Genomic DNA, 20,338 nt, shown 5'->3' with positions numbered 1-20,338 from the left:
TTGTGCGTCTACTGTTTAAGGTTAGACAGGTGGCCAGCAGCAGGTTTATACCCGGGAGTCACCGATGAGAGCGTCACGTGTGAGCCGTGTAACCTGAGAGTGTAAAATAAAGCTGAAAGATGCCAAACAGTCCAGAAAGCTGACTGTCACCACAAAATCAGACTAAACTAGAGACAGGGAAATTACAGTTTATAAACAATGTTAACGTTTTGATTTTAAAAACAGGGTTCTGATACTTTACATTAAAAAAGAAAGCAGGGGTTGCTCTGATAAGTTTTCTCATATTTGGGAATCTATTCTTTCTTTTGTTAATTCTTTGGCATCCTTGGAATATTCATTTAATTTGATTTAATTTAATTATAGGGAAGTATGATATTGCTAACCATGTCTATTTTTTTTTAGGGTTCCTCTTATGTCTGTTTATTTTAATTTTTATTTATCTTATTTCATTTAATTTATTTTTATTTTATTTTTTTTTTTGTTGTTGTTGTTTTGTGTATCCTGTATTTTATTTTATTACTTTATTTTTCCTATTATTATTGTCTTCATTCAGAGTTTGATTGGTAATTGGTACTTACTTTGGGACCTGTTTATAATTACGTATTTTGCAGTGTTTGTGTTTCGGGGTGTTTGTTATGTGCTTAAGTTTTGTGTCCTTATTTAATATACTTGTTTTTTTTTGTGCGTGTGTGGTAAAATATAAAACAGGGTATTCTGTCGAATCCCTTAAAAAAAAAAAATAGTTTGTGTAATATGCATTACATCAACTACCCAATAAAGAAACGTTAAAAAAAAGAAAATGTTAAAAAAATTAAAAAAGAAAGTCTATAATTGTCCTAAAAAAGTTTTAAAATCACTCAAAAGATTTTACTTGGCATTTCCATGACATTTGATGTTGCGTATTGTTTAAACTTTTGGATATAAATACCAAAACTAATACCTTGTCTTCAACGTCGACCCCTTAACTACTCTAGTCTTTCAACACCAGCGTATTTAAGTTTCAGCACAGCGGATGCTGTTTCAAACATCACTGGTAAATAGCTTACATTTATTGTGGATGTAGCTTCAGAAGGTAGATAAATTATAAAATGTGGTTAGACATCAGTAGTTATTCTGTAGTTTTGAGTTTATAACGCAGACAACTAAAACTAAGGGACAGTGAACAGAAGGCTGTGACGTGTTACATTCAGGTTCCAGTCAGGTGTCTCTCCTGACACATGGAAATTAAACATTTTTTCATCTTTCATCTCTGCTTATTATCAAATTGTCGACAAAAGATGCAACTCAAGAAAGTTACAATCTCCCCCTGAACACTGAACAACGCAAACAAAGTCCATTCATTCATTCACTCATTCATTCTCAACCCCACAACTCAGCAGTTTCACAAAGCAAAGAGAAACAGAAAAATTCCCAAGTTCAAAATATGAAAGTTCTCAAGAATCCGGAATTTAACTCTGAACTCCACCGACAAAAACAAAAACACAACGAACAGTCCAGTGTTTTTGCCACCGTTCAGCCGACAGGTTGTTATACAGTAGCTGCTCATGGAGCCAGCAAGCCAGTAATAAACCAGATATGCAGGATTAAAACGTCACCGGAGCAGCAGGTGCCAGTCCCATGAAAACACAATTCACTTCCAGCCTGAGAAAATCCAAGACGATGACGAGGTTGGAGAAATATCATTAGTGAAAACCTCAAAACAGTGGATTAAACGACGCGCTCAGGGGACAAAATACGTGCTGCCAAATTTCCCACACTGATTATCCTCGCTAGGCTGCCCTGACTGAAGAGAGAGTTGTTTAAAACCGGCGCTGCCAGGTAGTAAAACTCATTAATTTGTGCTTTAAAATCGATGATTACTAAATAAATTACACAAAAGTAAATGGCATGAGGCGGCCCACACAGCAGCCATCCCTCTATGCACAAATCACATCAGCCATTTAGCCGTTAAAGTTTCCTCCAGACTATCAGAGCTGATTGGACTCGGCTTTACCCCCCTATTAAAAACAGTCGGTGGTGATGTTCTGCGCTCTGTAAACTCTTCTCCGTCTATCCCGGGCAGAATAGCAATAATTAAAATGACAATTCTCCCTGAAATAAACTATTTATTCTCAATGATCTCAACGCTGCCTGGTTTAAATCTCAACATTCAATTATTACCAAGTTCTACTGGAAGAATAAAGCACCAAGGATTAAAGCTACTTTACAAAAAACAAATCCAAATCAGCTTTTGCGGTTTCTAATTGCACCCCAATCTGGAATAATCACAACTTCATAAGCAACATAAAACCAATCAACTTTCCCACATGGGCTGGGAATGGTATCACTCAACTTTCATCTTTCACTCCAATGTTTCTGGCACCATTTTCCCATCTGGTCCAGGAGTACGGCATCGGGAGCAATCAGTTTCTGGAATATCTACAACTGAAATCAATGATTGAAGCTAAAATCTTCATTAGATTGGCAAATCTAGGCTTTCTGCCTTCAGCAACAGATCTAATAAATCTCTCTTCAACACAGAAAATCCTCTCCAAAATATACAAAGTAATCGTTTGTTCAGATAAGAATAATCTCTCTCCTGTCAATAAAATGGGAAAGTGATGTTTCTCGTGCTCCTGATGTTGAACTCTGGTCATAAATCTGTAAAAATATTTTATGAATAAAAATGCCCAAACTGCAAAGCATCCAGTACAAAACTCTCCACAGAACTCATTACACCAGACAAAAATCTCTAAAATGGGATGTGCGTCAGAGATCTGTCCATAATGTTCAAAAAACACTCCTGACACATATATAACAGGAACTGCACACCCATTAAAAGTTTTTGGAGGAAGACACTGAAATATTATGTAATTTCTTATCTCCCCCCTCACTTTGCCTCGTTGGAGATTTATCAGAATTCAATCTGGACGCAACTAAGAATAAACTCCTCATAGCCCCAACTATCGCCAAGAAAACTATTTTCATGAACTAAAACTCAAAGAACATCATACACTTTTCCAGAAAGAAAACTGTATTGTTGTTTTTATTTAATGGTGCCTACCATTATTATTATAACTGTATATATCACTAGTTTTAGATTAGTTTTATTTACTCTTGTGGATTGGGGGGGAAAATCAGGTTTTTAACCCTTGAGCTGACTTGACCTGACATCCCTGACCCCCCCCCCCAAAAAAAAAACCTTTTCAGCTACAGGGAAAGCTGAGGTGCTGGGACCGCCCTGCATGGCACATCGTTCTTTTTAATGCATACATACCAAATGGACCGAAACAAACCTAAAATGAGATATAATTAAGCGAGAGAAAAGAGGGCTGGTCGATTGAATGACAAAATTCACGAATTAACAAAATTCTCCAAAAAAATGTCTCTGTCATTATTGTGGCATTTTAACAAAATGAAATCATTTTGGTAAACCTGACTGACCTGAAACAAGAAGGGTTTAATCTGATTTAACTTCAGATAGTGAGCCAAAAATGTTGTGTGCTTTTTGCACAGTGTGTGTTAACGTCTGGTTTCAACTGTACATACACACAGTACCAGAGGTGGGTAGCAACGAGTTACATTTACTTGAGTAAGTTTTGGGAAATGTTGTACTTTTAGGAGTAGTTTTAAATCACTATACTTTTTACTTTTACTTGAGTAGATTTGTGAAGAAGAAACTGTTACTCTTACTCCGCTACATTAGGCCACGTTGAGCTGTTACTTTTCTTTTATCCCCTCCGCATAAATCTCATGACATCACTGGGTGATTCTTTGGAAAAAATGTTTGTTTTTGCATGTTTTGTCACATTTACACAGATTCAAACACACACAGAGTTTCTATGAGTTCATGTTTGTTCTAGTTCTGGTTAAAAAAGAAAAGTACAAAGGCTTGAAATTTTGGGCTACTTGTTTTATTTTTTTAATCTGTTATTATTTTATTATTTATTAAAGTAATTGAATTTACTTTAAGATTATTTTAATTGAAGCTATTTTTCATTTTTTTATTAATTTTAATTTATTTTATTATTTTATTGATTTAATTTGCCTGAAGATGATTATTTTGTACTTTTGTCTGTTTGGTTGTGTTAAAAAAATAAATCAGACGTTACTCAACAGTTACTCAATACTTGAGTAGTTTTTTCACCAAGTACTTTTTTACTTTTACTCAAGTAATTATTCGGATGACTACACACACACACAAACACTTTTATATACTTCAAATGAACTAACGAAATGAACTTTAACAAACCTTTCCTTCTGGTTATCTAATAAACACGAAAAGCTTGTTTAGAACTTCTATATTTCCAATTTTTGCTGAACTCTGCTGAAGTTTAAGTGTGTGAACACGTATTGTCCTCTATAAATAAAACCTTTGCTCTTTCCTCCTACACGGGTCCCCGGCCGTGGAAATCTCCCCCAGATTAGTGGCCAGCTCAGCCACTCACACTGCAAGCTGCTTAGGTGCCTCTGTGGTGCTAAGAACATTGAAATTCTGACAAAATACAAATAAACCATGGGATGGAGAAGGAAATCCCCTCCAGGGTGATTTCCACCATAATCCCACGTCTTACAGCGTAAAGCTGGACGGACTGAAAGGTCACAGATCGGTGACGTTCTGATAAACACCTGTCTGGCTCAGCTGCTGAAAAGTTCAGGTTAGAGGTTAGTTCCTGTGTGTGGAAGCATTTACCTCGCCTTTTGAATTCTCATGAGCCACAGATGAATTGTTGGGGGCACATAGTAATCTGAAGAAGTAAAAAAAAAAAAGAACAAAACATACGGTTAAAAAAAAAGAGAGAAACATGAATCCAGACAGTTCCATAAAATCTTCAGGGACGGCAGAAATTAAGGATTTACTGGTTTTCTTTGAAGTAAGTGAAGCCAACAAATGGTAACTGATTTCCAACAAAGGCCTTCGGTGTGGGGAATGTCTCTACGTCGCCTTTGTCGTCTTCTATCTCGTCAAAGTTACTGGTGTCGATGTCGCTGCTCAGCTCTGGAACCACCGGAGCGACCGCTGATGAGAGAAACGAGGAGAGGAGCAGAGGACAGTGTGAACTGCTGGTGAAGGTGGCTGCGCAAACAACACAGTCAAATATAAAAAAGAACATTTCCTGCTTGATTGAGTTTGTTTTGGATGCGCATGGCAGCGCCCACAACTCATGACTGCCCTACGCTCCAACCCTCTCAGACTGCAGCCCTGACCAGACGGCCTCTAAAACACATCTGCAGAGAGAATAACGTGACCCTAGGGCTGGGCGATATATCGAGATTTTAATATATATCGATATATTTTCAAACGCGATATGGTACGAGACAATATCGTTTATATCGGGGGGGAAAAAAAGAAAAATATATATATATATTTATGATTTTGATATAGCTTATTTTGTGACAAATTCACTTGAATGTTTTATTTGAGATTTGCACAAATGTTTTGTTATTTGCATAACTGTCAACCTCAGTGGAAAAGTCTGCCTGTTACTGTCTACATTGTATTAATTGCACAGTGTATTTTATTTAATTGTTATGCAGGAAAGGGATATTTGTTTTATTTTATTCAAGAAGCATTTTTATTCTATATATGCAGGCAGTTTATTTTTATTTCATTTGTTTTATACATTTTGATATTGTGCAGACTACTGTTAATAAATGTGTGACATTTGGCACGAGGCTTTGTATTAAAACTGACTGTTTTTTTAAGGGTTTGCCTCAGAAAAAATGAAGCTAACAGAGATGCTATGCTATAATGCTTTGGGGGAAACCCCAATTATGGCTTAGAAAAAATATTGATATATATAGAGTATCGCCATTCAGCTAGAAAATATCGAGATATGACTTTTGGTCCATATCGCCCAGCCCTGCGTGAACCGGAACCAAACCCGTGATACTAACTTCCTCTGATGGTGTCGAAAGTCCACTGGTCATTTTTGAAGAAAGGATGTCGCTTGATTTCCTCCACGCCGTTTCTGCCCAACCGCACCTCCCTCAAAACACACAGAACACCAACATGAAATAACATGGAACATAAATCCAGACGCTTTCATGGGACTGTCTGCATTTATTTGTCTTTGTGCCCCTTTCTGATGAACGAAAACATCTAAGATTGATAAGGCTGCTTGTTTCAGTCCTGACTGATAGATAAGCAGTGAAAGAACACGTCTCACTCCACCATTCCTCCTCTTGTCTGCTACGTCTTTCTTGCAGCTAGTACCTGTCAGTCAGGAAGGCACAGATGATATCCTTGGCATCCTTGGAGATCTCCACATCATCAGGGAAATTCAGGGAGTTTTTGTGGTCCATGATCTTACTGTAGGTTCCCACCAGAGAGTCGGCGTAGAACGGAGTGTCACCTGACAGTCAGATAATGAAACTAATCACATTTCACATTCACAAATAGCAATCTCTCCACATGTGTTCTGCAGAAATCCAGCTCAGCTTTCACTGACCAACAAGCATCTCAAAAATGAAGACCCCTACGGACCACCAGTCGCACTCCCTCCCGTAATAACCGTCTCCTCCCTGAGACTTCAGCACCTCGGGGGAGATGTAGTCTGGGGTGCCGACGGCCGTGTCGCAGTGCACCATGCCAGTCTGCAACAGAGCCGAGACACGTCGTTAGTACGAGCTGTGGAAGTGCTCCGAGAAATATCTGGCATGTCATTTATGATAAGCTCGATAAGCTAAGTTTGTTGGGTTTTCACTACTGCAACATCACCGTAAGCTTCAAAATGGGAAGTTATCAAAGAGGTTAAAAGTTGATCATTTTCGTGACGGCCTCTCTGACACGCAGCATGGTCTGTAAACACTGTAGCAGCTGAGAGTCGGTTCCTTTCCTTCCTCCTGCACATGTTCTCTGGGTCTGTGAGATGAACAACCTCTTTTGAGGTCCAGATATTTTCAGTAGTGGTGCACCGAAATGAAAATTTGTGGCCGAAACCGAAAATAATAATAAACACTTGGCCGAATACCGAACAATACCGAACATGGTTCTTCGCAGTTTTTCATTTATTTTGCCAATTCTTTCACCATTGCATAAATCAAATAAATTTGATTTAGGCATGCTTTTTTAAAGAAAAAAATCTTTTACAAAATTACAAGGTAGAAAACATTTGTTGAACATAAAAAACTGAACATTTTTTAATTTCCCAGCATTTCTTAAATATTCCAGCAGACATTATACCAGCAAAGAACAATAACTTAAAATAAATAAATTAGCAAAATACATTTTTTGGCCATCTTTGAGCTTACGTTAGGCTTAACTGACTGAACATTGTAACATAGGCCTTAAAACAATAAAAATGCATTAAAGCGCTCAGGGTTTTTTATCATTTCAAATGATAAATCAAACTTGTAGTGCTGAAAGACTTTGCAGATGTGCCCCCTCTACATATTTGAGCAGAACATTCATTGAAAACAGCCATTCTTGTATTATTCTTTGCCACTCTAAAATACTTCCACACTGCTGACATGTTTGCACCGCACCACTTCACTCCACGCTCTTCCACGTTTGATTTCGTCATCTAAACGCGCCTGTAATAGATTGATTTATGTTGTTTTGGTTCCACCTGCTGGTGAATGTTAGTAAAATTCTTATGTGGTTAGTTTTTGGTTGGCCAACGATTTATGTGGTGCGCAACAGTAACGGAGCGGCCAGTCTATTTATATTACCATGCCGTTATTAATTGTTCGGTTTTTTCCCCCACTTATTCCACCGAACACCGAAAGTGTTTTTTTTGCCATTTTCGGCCGAACAATTTCGGTTACCGAACAATCGGTGCATCACTAATTTTCAGTAATCTTTATTCAGTATTCTCAGGTTGTCCATTGTGGATTCTGAGTTGTGTTTAGGAATATTATCCTGTGCTAGAAAGCATGGCCTTCTCTTCTGCTTGGCGTTTCTTTCCAAAAGGATGCAACACAAGCACCAAGCAAGGTCTGTCCACTCCCCATTTACAGCTGGAAGGCACTATAAGTCTAAAATCTACCATTCATCAGTCTAATGCATTTGTTTCCACACAACAGGTTTGTTCAGATGTTCATGTGTAAGATTCCTTCAAACAGGTTTGCCTTTCCATTAATCTTACATTCACTTCCGAGATTGCTTCTCTAAGCTTGTCGACATTTCCAGTTAACTTAAATACACATTAAAGCCCTTTGCTATGGCTAAAAAGCTTTCTGAGTATTGATTGTTTTCCATTGTATCAGCAAAGTCCTTGGGCTGCTGTTTGCATAAAAAGAAAGGTTTGACAAGTCCAAGCACTTGCAGTTACTGTAAGTATTTGTGAAACTTTTATCATCTTTGCATGTTTTGGCTTTTCCTAAAAACGACTGGGCAGTGATTCTTCTTCTTTTATCCTCTCTCATTCCGTTCACGTCCATGAAATCTCAAAGAATTCAGCTCAAAGGTGTACAAAACAAAAATGAAACTGATGTTGCTGTAGATGAAGAAAATAAACTATATTTGTTTATATTTGTAATATTTTGAGTGCAAATTTTCTTTCATTTGTATCCTGGTAAATTAGCAAACTGATTTAAATATGTAGATAATTTAAAAAATAATGAAATAAGAAACAGTTATAACTTTACAGAGGCCTGGTGGTTCCTCAGAGACTTACGGCGTCCATCCTCATGCACGTGCCGAAGTCGGCCAGCTTCAGGTGTCCCTGTCCGTCCAGCAGCATGTTGTCTGGCTTGACGTCGCGGTGGATGAAGCCCATGGAGTGGATGGCGTCTAGCGCCATCACCACCTCGGCTGTGTAGAACTTTGCCCATTTCTCCGGCACGTCGTAGGTGCTGGTGAGGTTGACCAGATCTCCTCCTGGCATGTACTCCATCACCATGTAGAGGTAGTGCTCGTCTTGGAAGGCACAGCACAACTAAATACACAAACAATGTTTTCATTTGATTTTTAGATGATAGAAAAAAGTATTAAATGAACATTTACCTCCAACAACACAATGTTCACACAAGAAACATCTTTTCTGGTGGATGGGGGTGATTGGTGTGTACCTGCACGACCCAGGGACTGTTGGTAAACGCCATGATGCCTCTCTCTTCCCAGAAGAACGCAGAGTCGGAGCGCTTGATCATCTCAAATTTGCTTAGCAGCTTCATGGCGTAGACCTTCTTTGATGCTTTATGTCTGACCTGAGTAACCACGGAGACCAGAGGAATAAGAACTTAGCAAAATCTGTTCGTGAAGAAACCCAGTGGCAGTAACCTGATAAGGATGAATTATTATTGTTATTAATGTTGATGTAATTTTCTTTTTTAAAACACTGTTTTTATTAAAGTTTTCCATATTTTCACATATATAAAGTACATTCAGTACAATTCCAGGCAATGATAACATTTAAACACTCTAAGTCGTATGATCAGATAGATAAATAATAAAACAAAGAACAAAAAACAATTACACACAAATAAAAAAAAAAAAACTAGAAATAAAACAACTCACAAAACAGCTCTCAGACAAAATAAACTGCAATCAGGTTTTCCAAAAAATATTCAAGTGTCCCCAAACCTTCTCAAACAAGTCCTGCCTCCCTTTCAGCATATATGTGATTTTTTCCAAAGGAAAGGCTGCCAACATCTGTCTAACCCAGAATGCAACACTCAGCCTACTGGTTTTCTTCCAAAAAAGTGCAATTGATTTTTTTGCATGCAAAAGACACATGTCTATAATTATTCTTTCACTTTGGGTATATTTGTGACCCTTTGGGTAGGATCCCAGGATGAAAAAGGCAGGGTCCATTAAAAGGACCTTTGAAATAATTTTTTCAATTATTTTCTTATGTTGATGTAATTATTACTGTTATCATCATCATCATAAATCTGAAATGCAGAGTCCCATTAAACCACGTCTCCACAGAGCGAATCGGTCCGGTTGGGTTAGAATGATCCAGCTAATCAGGTGAGCGGTTCCACTGTAAGTCCGACCGCCACTGAGCACGCTGGGGTTCAGACCAAGGGCCTAGCGCGTGGTCATACTAGTGTGACTGCAACAAAAGTGACACTACAAAAACAACAACGGAGGTCGTCCAGCAGGCCGATTTTGTTCTGCTGGCTTTCAGTTCTTTTTACGTACGATACACGTTGCACTGAACGAAAGATCATTGTGAGTAGCGAAGGGTGACGCAGCCAAAAAGAGGAGAGAACTTCTGGCATTGACTCAACGGCAACTTGGTGTTTGTTTCACACTTGTTTTTGTCGCGGGCAGTGAGGTTCTTCTATCCGCCAATTATGGAGAGAAAATCAACTTAAAACATTTATGTGTGGGTACTACTTGATTTGTGCGTGCGTGATTTGCTGGAAGTTACAAAGAAAACGATAATTACAAATTCAAAAAGCCTCCTACACACACAAATCGTTAAATACACAAGCTTTATTTACACAATAAATAACACTCGACTCAGATGAAATTCAGATGACCCAGCTGTTATGTGATACTTTTCTGAATGCGCATGCGCAAATGTTTTGGTATCTTTGGAGTGTGTAAGTGCAGGGCAGTTGTAGTTTTTGTAGTGCACGAGTCGTGAGTAAAGTCTTGGAAAACGTTGTCGGAGTTATTCATTTAGCAGTTAACATTGGTAGCAGAGGATGGCCGCTGGTAATTATAAAGTTCTGCCGACGTTTGATGAAAAAAAAGTCCTACGAAAGTTGGAAAAATGAAGTCGAAATCTGGAGACTTGTTACGGACTTGGATAAAAAAGAAGCAAGCCTTGGCAGTTGCCTTGTCACTAACAGGAAGAGCGAGGGACAGCGCGATGACCCATTTTTCTCCCAGTACTTAAATGCACCATGTATGGACAAATCTGTGAGACTTCTTGGAGGTGTGAAAAAAGTCTCAAAACCAATTGTGCTTTGTGTGCGTGTATCAGGCGATTCGTGTCTATTTATCGATTGTGTTTAGGAGGCTTTTTGAATTCAAGTTACGCACACACAAATCTAATAATACGCACAAATCAACTACTACGCAGTAATCAGATAATACACGCACACAATTAATTCAACTAGTACGCACACACAAATGTTTTGAGTGGATTTTCTCTCCATAGCCAATCACCAGATTATACGTGTGTGATGCCGGCAGCTCCGCCCTAACTGTACAGTACCATTTTCCTATGGACCTACAACTGAAGGGGGCCCAGAAACGGTGCAGTTTGGTTCAGTTGTATGGGACCCTTTTACAGTGGAACGACACTAATGGCGCTTTTCCACTAGTACTTACTCAGCCCGACTCGGCTCGTCACGCCTCTACCCGCCTCTACCCGTTTTGTCCCCGTGTGTTTTTCCACAGCTAGGTGAGAGGTGGGAGGGTTGGGGTGAAGCTGCTGTGACGTAGTCGATTGCGCAACCGCTTTGTTCATGTCGGCGGTGATCAGAAATCAGCTGGAGCCGCGAGCAGCTGAGAGTAAAACAGCCCGTCTACATCCCTTTTTTAATTCTCTCCTCAGCCACCAGGTTTATGAACATATGCACCTCAGAGTTGGATCACCAAACAGACGTTTGCGCTGTATAATAAAATCGCTGCGAGTCGCTCTCGCGCTGACTCCCGCTTCCTGATTCAAACGTCTGACGGCCCCGCCCCCGACCAATCAGTGGCACGGAGGGTGGTGACGTCAGATATAGTGCCGGCTCAGCCCGCTTAGAACCTCGGCAGAATGGTTACAGAAAAAGTATCTGCTTGGCGCGCGGCTCCACCCGCCTCAGCCACTAGTGGAAAAGCGCAAGACGGGGGCGTGGCGGGCAGAACCGAGCTGAGGTGATACTAGTGGAAAAGTGCCATAAATAATACCCAACCGTACCTGCCTGGACCAAACCGCTCCGCGGAAACCGGGGTTAAGAGACACATTAATACAGTACCTGTGGCTCTTTATTTTATATATAATCTGCTTTTTTTAGAGTACTAATAATAACACCTCCGTCCAAACTTTAACACTCGTGAGCATTTCTCAGCTAGCAGCTGATGTGACTGGCCAGAACCGCTCTGTAACTGTATTGGTGCGTGTTTCTTACGGGAAAAAAAAATATTCTTAAGCAGAAAAACCCATTGTGCTACGATATGGAGCGACAAATTAATATACACTGAACCACGTTTAGATACAAATACCCATTTCTAGATATTTCTTATCAAACAACACCATTTTTGAATCAATAAGCTGTGTCCCTTAACGTGGAAGCGACTGACGGCCTCATGTTTGCTTTTAACGTTTCCTTGCAAATTAAATAATCATCCCCAAGAAAAAATATAACAAAATAATACAGATATAAATGTGACAAAAATAACTGCACACCATAATTCAAATTCCAGATTAAATCAAATTTAGAATCAAACTTAATTGACTAAAATAAAGCAGCTGAAACTCAACCTACATAGAAACAACATCCATGTATACGTCAGAAACAAGTTTAAAGCGAATGGCTCGGCTCATGGATCGCTACAAACATATTCAAAATATTTAGTCAATATCAGAACCGATATCTGATCCAAACAATTGTGCATGCTTATTATAACTAGACATACCTCCAATTTTACATTATGCCCACTGTTTTACTGCTGTCCTGTGCATCTCTTAAAAGCTTACTGTATATATAGAATAAAATTATTTCAGCCCCAAAAAACTGTGTTTCAGGATAGGAACAATAACTTCCTTTCAAGCCAACTGTAGCACATTAGTTATTAATACAGGTTACTTATTCATCACATGGTGTGTGTCAGATTAAAATAAGCCTAGAACAATTTACATTTAAGTGAAAATCATCCAAGGAAACAAATCTGGGCCCCATATTCGTCAAAACTATTTTTCAAACTATTCAAAAGTGTTAAAATGCTGTTTTTGTCTTCGAGTCTTGAATTGGTTTGTTCGCATCTCATCACTGAAGAACAGAGGTGTCAAAAGTATTCACATTCATTACTCAGGTAGAAGTATAGATACTAAAGTTTAAAAATACTCCTGTAGAAGTTGAAGTATCAACTCAAGTTTTTTACTCAAGTAAAAGTATAAAAGTACTGGTTTCAAAACTACTTAAAGTATAAAAGTAATGTAAGGGGGGAAAAGCCATTAAGGACAAAAGCCATTGAAAATGAATGCATCTTAGTATAATGCAAATATATTAAAGAACCATATATGTGTACTATTGAGCATTAATATGTGTTTCAGAGAGCATAAGATATGATGACTAGTTGCCTATAAGTATTGTAATGGTACAAAAAGTCAAACTTCAGAGGCATGTTATCATTTATCCTAACCTTTATTGGAATGTACATCCAATTTTAGTTGCAGGAATCTGAGGGAACGGATGTAAGAACAAAACTGGACAAGAACATCTGAAACAACCACAGCCAAATTCACTCTATCCGGATGGAGCAATTTAACTGGATAGTAAGTAAAAAGTCGTCTGAAAAATAATTACTCCAGTGAAGTATAGATAACCAAAATTTCTACTTAAGTAAGGTAACGAAGTATTTGTACTTCATTACTTGACACCTCTGCTGAAGAACAGCCACTTTCTGTAGGTGCTTTTAGGTTAGACCCCTGCACGGTGAGCGTGTGTTTAATACTGGTCAGTGTACGTAAGGCGTGTTATTGCCTCCCCGGTGCCTGTAGCAGAGTTGAGGGGAGGGAAAACGACCCGGGAGGCGTTAGAGTGGAACTACAACACATGATGGCTCACTGCTGGCCTCTCTGGCTTCACCAACCTCAGAAGAGTTGCATGATGCAAGAGATGAAGCAGGTGGTGGATCCACGCAGAATAACAACAGGATTTGAGTAGTGACTTCTTCCAAATTGTGTGGCACAAATATGACCAGCAGTCTCCCTCTGCCACATTAGTCCCAAGCCAAGGAAAGTTATTCGCAGGGCTCAAGACACCACCAGTCAGTTAATGTAAGAAGATAGGCGACACGCTAGATTTGAGCTGTTAAACATGGGTTATCTGTCAATATACGAGGGAACTTCCCTTTCAATCTGTCAATTGAATTGTGAATTTCCCCGCTGTGGGACTAATAAAGGAATATCTTATTTTATCTTATCTTAATCCTTACAACTGAAGAACTTCCGGATTAAAAACATGCCTACTACGAGAAATGCTTTCCTCTGTCCAGACACCTCTCCCTGTTATTTTGTGGAGCACTTGAGTGTTTTTTTGCAGCTGAATATTTAACAAATAAAAACATTTAAAGAAAGAAGCCCCATGACAGCCAAGACTAAGGCAGATCACTTATCTTAAATTGGAAAAATTGTTACCACAAATAAAAAGAAATTGAATAAACAATTAACCAAATAAACTAAAATAGTTAATTACAATGTAAGAGCTCACTCACAAAAAAAAACAAAGGATCAATACTCACCAGCTGGACTTCACCAAAGGCCCCTCGACCAATGACTTTAACTTTTTCAAAGTCTTCAGATTTCATCTGGAGGCCTCGAAGCTCCACTACGACTTTTTCATCTGAAGAATAAAGTTCAGAATATTTAGTTAAGTTCTGCTCCATGTTAATGCAACAGCCACATCAGCCAGGGATGCACCAATAGCACAATTAACTCAGAAATACGCAGAAAAGTTTGATTTCACTTTTTTTCCCCTCAAATCAGCAAATGCATCGTGGTGTAGCTCGGGGGTCGTGTTCATGTTCTGGGTCTCTGGAACGCGCCTAGAGACAACTGCTGTTGTAACAGACGCTATTTAAATGACATTGAACTGAAAGGTGTAGCCATGACACTAACAATGCTGTTAAACACAAGCTTGTCTTTAGTTTAGAGGTTTGTCACCGAGTTCAGAACAGTCAACTCACGCAGGACCCGTATCGGCTGGGGACGTGCAGCCATTTAAAAATGCCACCTCAGCATCCGTTTCATCAGAACATTGACAGGATACACACAGGCTGGGTTTTACTATACAGGACTGTCTCAGAAAATTTGAATATTGTGATTTTCTGTAATGCCATTACAAAAAACAAAAATGTCATACATTCTGGATTCATTACAAATTAACGGAAATATTGCAAGCCTTTTATTATTTTAATATTGCTGATCATGGCTTACAGCTTAAGAAAACTCAAATATCTTATCTAAAAAAATTTGAATATTCTGGGAATCTTAATCTTAAACTGTAAACCATAATCAGCAATATTAAAATAATAAAAGGCATGCAATATTTCAGTTGATTTATAATGAATCCAGAATGTATGACATTTTTGTTTTTTTAAATTGCATTACAGAAAATAAAGAATTTTATCACAATATTCTAATTTTCTGAGACAGTCCTGTATGTTACTGACCAATGTTTACAATTTAGATTCAGATTTGTTGATCGTACAAATCAAGAGTTGGACTTCAGAGACAACCCTCACAAAGGAAGACCTGAAAATGCCTTAAGCTGATAAATGTTATCACTTGAAAGTGCCGTGTGAGTTTCAGGTGCAGTCGACACAATGGTTAACTGTAAACTGGCTATCAAACTAGTGTTTGAACCTGATGGAAGATTTTCTCCCAGAATATCCTTACTTCCTGTATCCAGCGTGGATGCTATGGTTTGGCTGGGAGAGAGGCAGGAAGGAGCAACCACATGAAACACTGACCTCAAAACCAAATCACCCAATTAAAAAGATGTAAAACACAGGATTTAAATTATCACACAATCTGTCTTTGCTGAAACATAATTCATTTTGCAGAGGAATCTTTCCTTTAGAAGTTACAAACGATGCGCATCGGTACGAGATTAACATCTTCCGTAAATACTACAAATAATTAGGTAATAACTAGAGCAAATAGTGTAACGAGACTGAAATTTGTAGAGTGTGCAAGTTAAAAATAACATGTGGACTAACAATTAAAAACCGTTGGTACAAAAAATGTAATCAAAACAGAGGCCAAGCAGAAAAACGACACATAGACAAGCAAAAGGCAGAGCATCAGCTGTCTTTCACTTAAAATTGTAAAGCTGTTTCAGATAAAGAAATGTCCTCCCTTTTACAACCGACATTTGTACATGTGATGTTAGCTTGATGTCAAGGTTGAATCTAATGTCTGTCTTATATTACCTGGTGCATCTGCTTTCACTTACAGAAGTGGGAAAATATTTGGTCCAGTTTTCAAATCTATTTTCACACTTTGCTTTTGGACTTGAATGGAAAAAAAAAAAAAGAGAACAGGAGGCTGCAGGTTTTGTGAAAAGGTGAAAGGTTTTTCCGAGCGCAATGCGCTTCACAAGTTTAATATTCACTCAAAACAACATTTACAAAATTTTGTGTAAGAATTATATTTTTTAGAAAGAAAATCAGAATCTGCAGTCCAGTATGATTGAATAAATGAAAGAATGAAGGAACCAATCAATCAATCTATTACAAAATCATTCAAAATCAGAGCTGGTCAAGAAAAATGTGTCGGTTGCATCTGTAATAATAAAAAAGAAAAAAGGTAACTTACATCTGTTTAAGAAGGTTTCGATGTTTTTGTTCTTGCGAAGTGCCGGGTAGTCCAAGTCCAAGACCAGCGCATTTAAGGAGTCCTACAAACAGACAAGGAAGAGCCGTCCATCAGGTGTGATCGTCAGGAAACATGTTAGAATAGTTTCATATCAGCAATGACCCGTTTGGAAGATCCGTCATGAAATCAGACTGATGCTGCACAATTAAATGTGTCGACATCAACCAACACATCCAGTCCTGAGAATATTTTTAGTTGTAAGGATTTTGATACCAGAACAAAGATTACAAAAGTTCAAAGGCAGAAGCAGTGTCTGAAAAACTAAGTACACCCTTAGTGTCTGCACTATAATTACGAGAGTAAATTAGCAGCCAGGAGCAGTCAATAAAACGCTCCTAATTAATGTATCATGAGCAGGTGTGACCAACTCTATAAAAGTGGAGGTTTTGGCATTTCTTCCCCCCCAGAAAGTTCAACCCCAGGTCAGGCTGTACTGTTCTCAGAGAAACTGTGACCGACATCTCAAACTCTCCAGGCTGCAGTTAAAATACTCTCAGAATGACATGACGGCAAAGCCGACATAACTGATTATGTTGACTGAGAACATTTGTCAATGTGTTGTGCAAAACTTAATGCCCCAGACAGTCAGATCTTTCTGGTAAATGTTCAATTGTAAGTGCAGGAGGTAATATAGCGCCCAGTGTTTGTCTCAGTATCTGCATGAAGCCACAACGATGGCAACATGGGAAGTATGGGTGGGCGATATGACGATATTACTTTCAAACTGCAGAGATCGTGGGATCGTCCAGGACACATTCTATGAATTGCAGTAGAGGGCTGCATTGGGATTGGGTCCCACGGGACCCAACGCAAATCTCGCGGTAGCGGGCGGTTTGAACTTTGCTGCGGGCGGGAGTGGGCGGCTAAAACAACACTGCGGGATCGGGATGTAGTCTAGGGACCAGATGGAAATCAATGACGTGGAAAAAAACCTCAAACAAGGTCTTTACAAAACAAAGACAAAGCAAGGCCAGTCAGATACTTGGAGAAACTGTGTTTAGTGTCTGTGGTGCATCTTGGAAGAGAGATGGACGGGATTGTGACTTCAGTCGCTCAGCAGCATTCTCTTCCTCCACAGCAAGTGATTCATTTGTTAAATTAATTTGTTTCATTCATTAACTTTGTTTATTTTATGTTATTTATTAGTGTTATTTGAGCCACTCACAGCCTACTCTCGTTGCTATAACCTCAATCATATAATTTATGCGTGCGCAAAAGACGAAATTGCTTGTGCGATGATGATGGAATTGCATCTACCTTTCGGTCAGGTGGCCTATGAACTGTCAATTATCCATCAAGCTCCACAATGATCATGTTAACATCAAATCAGATGGCGGGACGGAAGAAGACACAAAAATTTTGCGGGAGCGGAACACCCACGTTGCGGGTTATAATGGTCACAAATGCAGCGGGAGTGGGTAGGGTGAAGAAAACAGTCCCGTGGAGTAGGGCTGGGGATCGATTCAAATGTCAAGAATCGATTCGATTCCGATTCTTAAAATTCAGAATCGATTATCAAGATTTGATTCGATCCGACTCGATTCCGATATTGATTTGGGTTAGTGTTATTAAAACTGTTTTTTGAGCTGTTGCATGAATTATATGACTGTAGTTATGCAAAATATTACTACTAGTATTATATTGAGATTCAACAGCAAGTATTGCAGCTAATGATGCTGTAAGGACCAATCAGCTCCCAGAATGCTGATAGAACTGCTTTCAGAAACATCGTGGGTCAGAATTACCAAACAGATCCAGGGAGGAAACAGAGACGGATGAAATCGGTTTTATTTTTTCCCACATTCCGTTTTTATTTGTTCCATTTTCAGTCTATTTTGGTTTTTAATTTTTGCGCATTTGGTTTTTAGCATTTTTTGCAAATGTAACCCCAAGACAGTATATAAAGTAATGAAATATAGACAATTTATGCAATTATAACCTAACACTTTAATGTTTTCATACTTTTAAACATATTTAAAGGCAAAAACATGGCACCAGTTATTCTCGTGTCCAACAAAACATTCCTTTTTTGGGCATAAACAAAAAAAATAGCAAAAGTTGTAATGTCATGATGAAAAAAAATACATAAATAAAAAAAATTAAAAATTAAAAATTAAAAAATATTCGATCTTTAGACATATGAATCGATTTTTAGGAATTAATATGAGAATCGATTTAGAATTGGGAAATCAATTTTTTCATAACAGGCCTACCGTGGAGGATTTTAAATTGCAGTTCTATGCTGATGCACCGACTCTCCAGAGGTATTGACGACGTCAATCTGACAGAACAATCATAGCAAATTACAGGCAGTGACGCGCTTTCCTCCCCGCCTCCTTGTTCGTGTGTTTAACGGTAGTTCATGGAGAGCGATGGCTGAAGCCAAACAGAGCTGGTCGCAAAAGAAATTCCACCTCAATTATATGGAATAGGTTTGGATTTTCCGCAAGTGATGAAGCTTCAGCAAATGTAATTTACAAAGTTTGCATGGAAACTGTTCGCACGTCGGGTGATAACATGACGAATCCGTTTAAACCCCTGAAGAGGAAGCACCCCAAAAAGTATGCTGAAAGCCAAACAGCGAAGGGCCCGGCGGCACCGCAGGCTGCAGCTAGCATGAGACCAAAACAGACAACATACACAACGTTGACAAGTCAAGCAAGCGATGGAAATAAGTTACAGAAGCCGTTACCTTTTATCTCGCAAAGGATATGGCACCGTTCAAGACGGTACAAAACTGAGGGGTTCTTAAAGTAGCTGACCCCGCGGTAGGAGCTTCACAGTTGTAAATACTTTTCCAATTGTCTGTTTTTCTTCTTCCAATTTAAGATTGTGATAAAATTGAAATCGTGATTTCATTTTTTTTAAATCGTGGTCATGGGGGCTTCGCCCAGGGCATCCCTCTGTGTCCGGCTGGGATGATGAGAAAACTGGCTTATAGGCTTCTGGCCTGTTGTTGCCGGTACCTACGAGTATTTATTTAAAAAAAAAAAAAAAAAATGGTTTTAATCGTGATATGATACTTTTGCCATATCGCCCACCCCTAATGGAAAGATAATAATGATAATAAGGGTGAAAAGTCACAAAAAGAAGGCAGATAACATTCTAGATCTGTGAGCTAAATCATTGGAGATGTGCAGTTGTTCCCCCAGGACGGTAGAACAAAGTTACTTTGAACAGAAGATCACTAAACCCCATTACCATCTGAGATGAGAAAAATCTATTCACTTCCACTCTTCAAATACACACTCACAACCTTATTTCAGCTTATTTTATATCTTGTGTACTATGGTTTTGTTTATGGCAGTTTATGATATTTGATCTTATTGTTTGTTTATAACTTATGTTACGTATGCACAAGCTTTCTAACATTTCCTAAAAATAAGTAAGTATTCCTTCAAATAAAAATCAAAGTGTGTGAAAGACGGAGCAAGAAAACCTCTGATACTGAATGGTGCGGATTTGGGTTTGCTTTAGTTTAGGGGTGTGTTACAACCAAAAACGTAATAACGGCCAATAACGTAATAACTGCCAATAACGTAATAATTTTGGCCATTTCAAATGTAATAAAGCCAATAGTGTAATAATGTGCCAATAATGTAATAAAACTTTTGAGCCAATAACGTAATAACTTTTTGCCGATAATGTAATAAGGCATTACATTATTGGCTGGTTATTACGTTATTGGCCTGGTATTAAAAAAAACCTTTCAAAATGTAATAACTGGTGCCGATAATGTAATAACATATAAATATGACAGCAGCTCTTGGAAATAAAGGTTTTTTTAGTATATACTATATATATAATATATAGCAATATATAGTATACATACAGCAAAAACATGAACAAAAAAAATAAAAACC

General features: G+C 38.5%; 1 protein-coding gene across 1 annotated transcript in view; it reads right to left on the bottom strand.

Annotated features, from left to right (window-relative positions):
- The window catches only part of LOC133462074 (rho-associated protein kinase 2-like), a 74,217-nt gene that overhangs the window by 22,128 nt on the left and 31,751 nt on the right, over nucleotides 1-20,338 (bottom strand). The window contains 9 exon segments of the mRNA XM_061743191.1: nucleotides 4,673-4,727; nucleotides 4,840-4,999; nucleotides 5,878-5,969; nucleotides 6,197-6,335; nucleotides 6,432-6,576; nucleotides 8,601-8,861; nucleotides 8,995-9,132; nucleotides 14,339-14,439; nucleotides 16,416-16,497. Of these exon segments, the coding sequence (XP_061599175.1) occupies nucleotides 4,673-4,727; nucleotides 4,840-4,999; nucleotides 5,878-5,969; nucleotides 6,197-6,335; nucleotides 6,432-6,576; nucleotides 8,601-8,861; nucleotides 8,995-9,132; nucleotides 14,339-14,439; nucleotides 16,416-16,497 (1,173 nt within the window).

This window comes from Cololabis saira, chromosome 16 (assembly GCF_033807715.1).
Source record: "Cololabis saira isolate AMF1-May2022 chromosome 16, fColSai1.1, whole genome shotgun sequence".
Lineage (NCBI taxonomy): Eukaryota > Metazoa > Chordata > Actinopteri > Beloniformes > Belonidae > Cololabis > Cololabis saira.
Note: the sequence above shows the minus strand (reverse complement) of the source record. Positions and strands in the feature narration are given on the sequence as shown.